General features: G+C 37.2%; 1 protein-coding gene across 1 annotated transcript; it reads left to right on the forward strand.

The window, feature by feature from the left end:
• The first annotated feature begins 5241 nt into the window (after positions 1-5241).
• On the forward strand, positions 5242-10264 carry LOC105272792 (uncharacterized). The gene is made up of 4 exons (XM_011315017.1): positions 5242-5296; positions 5727-6340; positions 9719-9883; positions 10193-10264. The coding sequence occupies exons 2-4, from the start codon at positions 5792-5794 to the stop codon at positions 10262-10264; spliced, it is 786 nt and encodes a 261-aa protein (XP_011313319.1). The 5' UTR covers positions 5242-5296; positions 5727-5791.
• The last annotated feature ends 317 nt before the right edge of the window (positions 10265-10581 follow it).

The following is a 10581-nucleotide window of genomic DNA, read 5'->3' on the forward strand; positions in this document are numbered from 1 at the left end:
CAATTTTCCTAGAAGTTAGTTTTCTTTGTGCGTCAAGCAGTACCATTTCTTCTTGCCTTTTGGAGGCTTGGGAAAGTCGTGTTTAATTGCACAATTGGAATGGTACCATAATAAACACGAATCACAGCGTCCGCTCTTGTCTTCTCCATCTAAGATAAGTTTGCTACAGAGGTTACAGGTGAATTCATTTTTTTTCTCCATTTTTTTGACGCGTGACGACAACTCTGAAAAGACTTTCGGAGGGAGAGATCTTTGCAGAAGTTTCAAGTCGATACTCTCGTCCATGAAACTGTCCGGGATGGGGTTTAAATCGGTGACTGAAACTTGATATTCATTACTAGATAGTTGTTGAACCACTGTTGGTCCAAGAATCCACTCCAACAACTGATTTTTCTTTTCGAGAGGAGATTTGGATTGGAAATCTAAAGGAATTTTTCTTTTTGGAATTCCAATTACATTGAGCATTTCTCCCTTAGGACGTCCTTTCGGATTTTCGTTTGTATTCATTTGCAAATCGTTTATGCAAATACTCTCATCGACAAGTGTTGTCTGACAGGCCCGTCTTTGATGAGGAGGAATAGCCGATGATTCCCAAATCTTAACTGGTGGTTGTGTGCAACTTGCAGTAGCACGTAGAAAATGAGACGATGAGAGGCCCATTTGATTTCTCACTGGAGTATTGTCAGTTTCACCTAAAGAACGTATAATTGTGCTCATTCTCAGTTCATTCAGTGGCTCGCGATTGATTGGATAGTTTTCGAACATATCTATGATCGCGGTGTCTGAGAGATCAACTGAGGTATTTAAGGAGTGAGAAGTTCCAACTTTTGACGCGTTGTCGTTTTCTGGACTTTGTCGTCCTTGGAGTTTGCACTTGAGTTGTGAGGTTCTGCGTCGAAGTTCTCATCAGAGCTTTGGGAATCCCCTTCTGATTTTGCAGTTGAACTCCATTGTTCAATTTGTATTGTAGATTCCTAAAATATTGTAGATTAGTAAAAAAATGTCTTGAGCTCATTTGTACCTACTACAGTTAAAAATTTCACAAATTGGAGACTTATTTCAGAATTGGACTTAGTTTCAAAATTAAAAAACGTTTACTTCACAAATTTCACAAAACTAATACTCAGTTGCTAGGAAATATGAATAAAATAAACTTTGAGATATATATTAACGTTTCGATATTTGTAGATTGAGAATCCATGAAACTTTAAGGAAATGCCCGATTTATGTGGAACTCTAAGGATATTACTACTGGGGGGGTATTTAGAGGATTAATTTTTCTCTCAAAATTAGAGCCAAGAAAATCATTTGCTGTTATTTGGTTGATTGCCAATGGCTGCGGAGAATATTCCAAAAAATCCAAAATCATACCCTGTAGGTCCCACCAACTACAACAATTCTATTGTGGAGAAATTCTAAAAAAAAAATACTCCTTTTAATTGCCTGCTAGAAGAAAATCTTATCAATTTGAAAAAATATCACCCTCACCAGTCATAAAAAAATCTAATAGAAAACTGGGAGGAAATCTTATTTTAAAAATTCTATGAAGATCGGTTAAATACTCCATATCATTCGTATAAAAAATCCTATAATCTTGTATAGAATTTTCTCATTCAATTTCTCTTTTTCCATTCATTTTTCCATTAGTCCAATTGGAAACGTAAAATCTCGGTTGGTTCAGTTTTTAGGATTTTTTTATGAGCAATAACGATGGAAAGACCACATTTGTTAGGAAGGATTGTAGTGAATTAGTTTTGTCTGAAATAAAAAACAAACCGAGATTCAGGAATTAATCACGCTTCGCTTATTTCAGCTCCCCATTAATAATTCTATCCACCCAGTTTCACGCTGTGTGAAAAACGTTGATGTGATAATTTTCGTTGAATAATCTCTAAGAGAACCAAATTTTGTTGCCCTCAATATCCGTAGAACTCAATAATCCACTTTAGGACATTTGAAAAATAAGTTAACCTCGACGAAATGCTGTATTGACTTATATGGCGTGATTTACCTTTTCACCTGCTTTCACTGTTGATGAAATGATGTCGCAAACTCGTCGTTTTTTCCTCATAGGACCAAAATCGTCGTTAGCAAAGTTAGTAGCCGCAGAGTTGGCTACTAAATTCTTTGGTGGGAATTGAGAGGAAGCAGATGAATAATCAGTATTGTGCTCCTAGAAATTGAAGAAATCTCATGTTATTATTAATAACAATAAAGATAAAAGATGTTAGATGGTTAGAGGGTGAAAAGCTGTTAGCTTGACAATTTGCATGGCGACGACTGTAGTAAGATATCAGTCAGGCATCTAACCTGATTGATTGATTGCTCGATGATTTCTGTTGGCTCGGTCTCATCGTCATCGTCAGACTGTCCAGTCGGGAACAATTAAAGAAGCATAGACACATGGACGAAAAACGAGAGGAATCCTATATAAAAAGAGAGATGGGCCATTAATCGAACATGGCGGATTTCATGGAGATAATCGATTGTAACTATTCTCGATATATCGATCAGGGGAATCCTATTAAAAAAAGCAGAGCACTGTCATGGCGCCCACCACAAGTGTCATGGCGCAATGCTCATGGGGCACTGTGCATTTATTCAAGGTGAATTCACACGAGCAGTTCCATGAGAATTGACACGGAGAATTGCATCAACGGCGCGGCCGCGGCGGCGCTAGTCCTATATAGAAAGAGAGATGGGCCATTAATCGAACAAGGGCGCAAGCGGCCGCGGTGTTGATCACTGCTGAAAATGATGATTTAAATGAATGTGACAAATTTTTTTTTTCAATTCTTGGCTGACATGATAATAATATCGTGCCTGGCATACAATAATAAAAACCCTTCGATTATTTTGCAATTACATATAAAAGTGATGTTAAGTAACCTCTTATCAGCACCCAACAATTTGTTACTACACTGCGTCAGAATGTTTATATTTCATAGGAACGGGAATAATAAATAAATTTTTCAAAATTTGTATGTATAATGACTTGATAAGACACAACACGACTAATTAATCAGTGTATCATTGCAAATCACAAGGACAAACTTTTGAGAAAATTGGGATTGACCTCAGACGAGATATTTTCAATCATGGACAACTTTATGTCGCATTATCACGGGTACGTTCTTGGCACTCATTAAAAATATATTTGGGGGATCAAAGAGAATCCGATGTAGTGAAAAACTATGTTTATAGAGAATTATATGATTCAATAATTTGACTTGACGTAGAATGTTTGGTTAACGTAGAAAATTTGAGTGAGTAACAGTTTAAAATGAGCTTAAAATCGTCTCTTTGTGATACACTGATTAATTAGTCGTGTTGTGTCTTATCAAGTCATTATAGATACAAATTTTCAAAAATTTATTTATTATTCCCGTTCCTATGAAATATAAACATTCTGACACAGTGTAGTAACAAATTGTTGGGTGCTGATAAGAGGTTACTTAAAATCACTTTTAAATGTAATTGCAAAATAATCGAAGGGTTTTTATTATTGTATGCCAGGCACGATATTATTATCATGTCAGCCAAGAATTGAAAAAAAAAATTTGTCACATTCATTTAAATCATCATTATCAGCAGTGATCAACACCGCGGCCGCTTGCGTCGATATGGATGAATATGGATAAAAATATCGTCGCATATATACTGATTATCTTCGTCGGTACAGATGAATATCGATCTTACGGTGTTCTGTTACCGTGTCGCGGTGTCCGAATCTGTCCGAAATAGCCATACTAATTCATTTGTTTTAATAATGTCTGAGGAAAAGCAGGAGAAGCTTTTTTATAAAAACCAAAGATTCGCCTGCTACGATGCCTATCAAAAGGCATTGGATTTATATCAACAAACGACAAAACAAAAATATGTCATTAGATCGAGTAAATATCTAGACCATCAGCAAAACAATGAAAAGACAAATCAGTTACAAATTTCCGAACAAATATGTGCATGTATTTTTGGTCAGTTCCGACAATCTCGAGCTACCGGACAGTGAAATAGCCGGTAAGTTATAATTTCCCTTGATTCCCATCACTAATTCAATATATTAGATTCAAGTGGCAATCTCCGAATTGGAGTTTCTTCACTCTCGAGAATTTCAGCACAATTAAAAAAGGATGTACGGCCACAATCAGAGTTGCTAAGAGGAAGAACTATTTACTAGTTACTCGATGTGATGATCATCATCACAATCACGATGGAACTGAGGTCTGTATAAATCAATTTTATTTATATATATTTTTCAGGCACAACTACCGTCCGATGAGAGAGAAAAACGAATTGCTATACTCTAATGAATTAGACCGAGAGTTAACTCTCGGTTAATGGAAAAAATTCCGAGTTTACTCTGGGTTATCTTAATGAACACTGGGATTTCTTCATTAATCTACAGTTGTGAATGGAATGATAGACAAATTAATAGAGCACACGTATTTTTCAATTTTAAGCGGCGACAGTAGCCACGCGGGCGGTGTGTGACTCCGGCGATCACCCAAGCTAAGCAACGCTCAGTTGGGTTAGTACTTGGATGGGTGCCCGCTTAGTCACACCCATCGGCGTGTAGACTGCCGCCGTCAGGCACGGGTGCGGAGAGCTGGTGTGTTCACGGAGTCAGTGTGACTGATGAACACAGCAGAATCCCCGCAGTACCGGCCGGCTGCGCTACTGAGGTTTTACATGGTTTCCCTCAGTACACGCCAAATGGGCGCAGTACAGAAAGTCGGCCCATGCTACCGCAAAAATAATGAGAGGATAGTAGGAGAGGCTAATGAGAGGATAGTAGGAGAGGCTAATGAGAGGATAGTAGGAGAGGCTAAAGGGTAAGACGAAGGGGCGCCTATCAAACCATGGTAACAATGGTAATAGGAAAAGGAAAAAAATGTAAAAATAAAAAAAAATAAAAAAAAATATTTTTCAATTTTCCGAGAAAAACACTTTCAAAGCGTAACTTCTCTAGAAATTCTCCGCAGAAAAAAGGTTGTCTGATGATTGACGTTGATAATACTTTCAAAAATTTACTAAAATACTATTGCATTTCTAGCCTTATATCGATTTTCTACCTGTCAATCGAAAACTCAATGAAGAACAAAAGACAGAGGCTCTAAAATTATTAGAGATGGGCGCGAAGAAGGGTACTAAATTTTGGGGAAAATTTTGAATAAGCTTTTTGAAGACGATAACAAGTTCACACCTCGTACAGATTTGGACAATCTGCAACGAAAAGTTCGGAATGCTGGAGATGATTCCTTGCCTACCGCCGTGGAGGTTCTGAAAGAAACTTATGGTATGTGGCATACAAGGTTGTCATTCTAGACTCTACATCCAAACAGAGCTGGGCAAAATATTATTTGAAATAATCGTTGAAATTTTCATGACTACAATTTCAGAGTTTTTGAACATCACAAATAAAATACTATTCAAATAGTTTCAATTGAAAAAATTATCTTTGAAGGTAATGTGTTTGAGTTGACGAAATATAAAGGATTCAACTATTTCATGTAACTTCAAATAGTGCAATATTTGAAATTAAATTTCAAAAAGCCATTTCGGTAAATACTATTTGATACTGACATAATAAGCATGCAATATAAATCTCATAGAGTATTTAATCCTGCTCAACCATTGGAAATAGTATCTGTAGTTGGTTTTTCTGAAATAATGTGCATCTCTATACTCTAATAATAATTCTTATATTTTTACTTCTTTTTTATTAGAAGCACACGTCGAAATATTACACCAAGACAAAAACTTCAAAGGACTCTACTTTATAACTGAAAAAATGCGGAGGGATTTGCTAAAGTATCCCGATGTGGTATTTGTCGACACTACTTACAAGTTGTTCAGGAGAAATTTTAAAACCCAAATTGTTGGGGTTGGAATTTTGGCTGATGAGCAATATTCCACTCTTAGATGTGTGTTCGAAAGATTCAAAGAGGACAATCAAGAAGCATGTGCGAAAATTGGAGGATTTATGACCGATAAAGACCTCACGGAACGAAGTGCAATTACTGACGTTTTTGTAAATGGAAGATTGATGCTATGTAAGTTCCATACGAAAAAAGCTATGAAACTAGCACTGTCGAATTCAAAGATACAAATGTCTACTAATCAACGGAAAGTATCGCTAAAAATTATTGACAAACTCGTCGAAAGTTCATCCCAAGAAGATTATGATCAATTCTGTAAAGAACTTAAGGAAAAAGCTTCCGAAGGTGTGAAAAAATATTTTTTTGAAAACTGGCATGACATTAGAGCAGAGTGGACTCGGTACGGTCTTGTTGAGAACAGTCTTGGCAATAGTACGAACAACAGAATAGAATCGTTGAATGCAAAACTTAAAGAGTGGCTGAAAACCCGTGACGCTTTAGTCCCAGCTATACATGGTTTATTTGAGTTTATGAAATATAGAGAACGTAATTACGATTATGAAAAGATTTCAGAAGTACTTAAAACAAACGTTGTTGCTTTCCCACCAGATAGTGATGAAGGAAAATATAAAACCCTGCTTTCAAATTATGGTTATTCGCACGTTATTGAACAAATAAAGATGAGTAAATTTGTTACAATACGAACATCTGATCCCCAAACAATGGAGTGCAGTGTAAACTGCAATAGCACAATCTTAAAAGTAACTCCTTGGAAATGTGATTGCCCAATTTGGTTGTCGCTGTTGGGTCCCTGTCGGCATATCTTTACCGTTCGTCGTGAGTATGGATTGTCACTTTTTGATGAAACTTTATGCAAGCGGTTTAGAAGAGCAACCGATCTGAGCCATATTGTCCAGTCTAGTATTCCAACTGCTAATATCTCCATACAACAGGTAATTAAACAAAAAAAAAATGACTGAAAAACAAAAGCAATGCTTACTGAAACCACTTTTGAATCGCATTCTTTACACGGTGTCTCGATGCAATCAAGAACGCTTTGATCTACGGTGGGAGGTCCTACAAGAGGTTGCGAAAAAATGCGAAAGCAATGAAGAAATTCTCGTAACGAATATTCGTTCACCTCAATCAGGAGCCAACGAAGGCAGTGAACTAGCAGACGTCATGAGCAATTTAAAAAATCTTTCTATGGAGCATAGAGATATTATAGACGAATCCACGATTTCCAGTGATCGCCGTACAGAGTCATTATTTTCGAATACATTTATCGAGATTGAGCAAATTACACTTCCCTCTCCTGTAAAAATTACTTCTCGTTTGAAAAGTGCAACCTCGTGCACACTGAGTATTCCCAGAAAAAACAGATCATCACTTAATCCCACCACTATAGGTAATGACAATCTTATAGAGTCACTGCTGTTCTCTTTAGTTAAAGAATGTGATGTAAAATTAATATTCGACAGAGAATACGTCATAAAGTTTGAGGATATTCTATCTACAATTGACAAAATTTCTGATAATTTTTTGGATGAAAGTAATGTAAATCTCGTAAGAGAATATTTAGAAGTAGAAGCTTTCGAAAAATTGCTACAATTAACTCGAAAGAAAAAAGAAAAATGATGAAAAATTAATTGTAATCAACAATTGTCGACAAAAGCAAAGCATTTAAAGAAACCTTCTAGTTATATCTGTGTACCTTGACCAAAGAAACGAATTTAATGTCAAATTATTCGAAGCTGCTTGGAAGATGAAATGAATAATAACTTCATCCACTAAATGGGTACATTATTGAAATTCATTCAATATAGAATCTAGGCAAAAAGACTCACAAGTGTCTCAACGCCCCTCAGTGAATATATTTGTAAAACCAGCTTATTAAATGTTTCTTCTGTGAAACCATCGAGAACTTTGAATCTCTAAAGTCAAATCCACTTCCAGTTTGAAATTTTAAATATACAGTAACTTAAATTGAGTCTACCTGTCTCGTATTCACTGAAAACAAACACGCAGGTGACATATTTTTCCAAAAAAGCGAGCAAATGTCAAGGGCTAATGAAAAAATACGAAAACGGATATTTTTTTCGCATCAATCCGATCAACAATTTGGGAGAAAACTAAAAAAATATTGAATGTTGGATAGAACATCCTTCAAAGCGATTTGAAATAAACTTGAAATTCACTAAAAACGCCAATTATCTGTACTTAAATTTGACTTAGAATACGCTTCAAATTCACTCCGAAAAACGACAATTGTCTGGGATACTTGAATTTGACTTAGAATACGCTTTAAATTCACTCAGAAAAACGACAATTGTCTGGTGCCCTTAAAGTTGATTCACAATACGCTTTAAATTCACTCAAAAAAAGGATATTTGTCTGGCGCATGTGAAGCTGACCTAAAATAAGCTTTAGATTCATTCAGAAAAACGACAATTGTCTGGTGACCTTAGAGTTGACTCAAAATAAACTTTAAATTCACTCAAAAAAACGACAATTTTGACGACGTTTTGCGTACTCAAAGTTGACTTAGAAAAAGCTTTGAATTCACTCAAAAACGCCAATTCTAATCTAAGTTGACTTAAAATACGTTCTAAGTCCGCTAAAAAACGGGAATTGCCTGGCGTACTCAAAGTCAACTTAAAATCACCTTTAAAGCAACTCAAAAAACGCCAATGGTTTGATGTACTTAAAGTAGACTTACAATAAACTTTGAATCCACTCAAAAAAGAATAACAATTCGCGGCCCATATGTAATGTCCAGAAAATTTTCTAGGGATTTTTGATTTTTGAGTGTCTTTAAAGTGAGTAAAAAGTTAGCCTAAATGCACCTTACACCCACTCAAAGCACACTCAAAGCACACTTTAAGCTCACCTCTGTACGAATAGCCTCACCGAAATTTTAATCGAAGTCAGATTTATTTTGTGGATTTCTCCTCGCTGCTAACCGAGCAGCGCGGCATAGCGCTGTCTCTCTCGCTCTCTCTCGCTCGCGCTCCCTTGTTGAGGGTCTGATTCCGGGAAATTATCGATTTCCCGGGCGAAAATAATATTTCGGTTATTCTTCGGATCGATAATCCTTGAGGCCGCATTCCGGTGAGATTATTTTATGGGAATGTGGAATAGGCAACAAAATATTTCGGATTATGTTAAATAATTTATTTTTCGCGGTGATTTAATAAGGCACTTGAAATGGTATTGTGGATTAGGTGTGAACATTTCGCGATAATTGAAGACGAGAATAAAATTTGTATTTAGGAATTGGTCGAAACCGTAACATTTAGAGAAAATTGAAATCGCAAACTAAAATTTGGATGCAGATTAATCTAATAAAATTGTTTATCATTGATTATTCTTGTACTGAACTTTCACATCAATAGCGGAACACGTAAGGACAATGTTTTTGTTGCACTCATTTATTTCTCGCATCCTTTTTCCTTTTTTGGCATTTTTCCCGATTTTTGCAGTAACCTTGCCCCCATCTACGATCCACTCCTCTCTCCACAACTGGCATACTGAGCGACCCCAGGACCGTCACCTTTCCTCTAAAGCCTAATTATCCTTTCCGTTCTCTTCAGGTTTCCTTTTTGATTTTAGAGTATAGTTTCGAGTTAGAGTTTTAGAAGTTTGAGGTACGATTTTCTACACAATGAATTTCGAGGTTAGTTAAGTTTAGGGTTAAGGACTTTTTCCGGTTTGGTAATTCCGGACAAAAATTACCTGGCGCCCATAAGATTAAATTTTAGCAGGTTTTATTAGGCTTAGGGGAAGTAGGGCGAAGGTAATGGGCATTTTTCATTCCCGGTGAAAATGTTACGTTACAGTTCTCACCTTTTGATGAACTCGAAGAATTGGTTCAGGACTTCGATGAACGCCGAGATTTGCCGACTCTTGTTGCGCCGCCTGCTATTAGTGATACTATCTATCCTGCCTGTTCTTATGCACCCGAGAAGTACAAGAACAAAGAAAGGAGGGTAGGTGGAGTTCAGGTTAGTGCTGTTGATATCTCGGTTAGGAATAATTCGAAAGTGTCATCAAAAGGAGGAGCTCTTCCAAAGTATAGCGGAGGCAAGAATAAGAGATCTTCGAAGCCTTCTGTTGCTAGTGGAACTTCTCATTCGTTCATTCCTGAGATTCCAGTTGATGTTGTTTCGTCGGGGAATACTGCAGTTTCTTCCTGTCGAACAAGGTTATGTCATAATTGTGGAGAAACGGGACATTTTCGCTCGGGTTATTCGAAGCCTCCTGTTGGGATATTTTGTTTTAGTTGTGGCAAGTTGGGGGTTAAAACTCCACAGTGTCCACGTTCTGGTCGGCGTCCCGAGGAGTCAATCTTCGAAGACCTTCCTGGCGACGTTAACAGGAAGTAAGTTTTATGCCCTGGACCCTGGCCCTCTCTCCACGACCTAGCATCCTGAGCAACCCAGGTCTTCCCGCTTCCGTTCCATTCGTCATCGGCTTCTAGCTTCTCGCGGGTAGTTTTACGGTAATGAGGTTATCGTTTTAGTTCGGGGAGTACGGACTCCCCGGTTTTTGAGTTTATGGATTTACGGATTGTGTGTTGTCGCGAGGACGAGTTCCAACCCCACTCGTCCTGTCCTTTTGTGCTCTTGTTTTTTTTTTTGGATATTTCGGGATTTTGGGTTTGATGAGGTCGGCTGACCTCGGGCAAGGCAGGGCACCCCCT

This window comes from Fopius arisanus, unplaced genomic scaffold (genome assembly GCF_000806365.1).
Source record: "Fopius arisanus strain USDA-PBARC FA_bdor unplaced genomic scaffold, ASM80636v1 scaffold00283, whole genome shotgun sequence".
NCBI lineage: Eukaryota > Metazoa > Arthropoda > Insecta > Hymenoptera > Braconidae > Fopius > Fopius arisanus.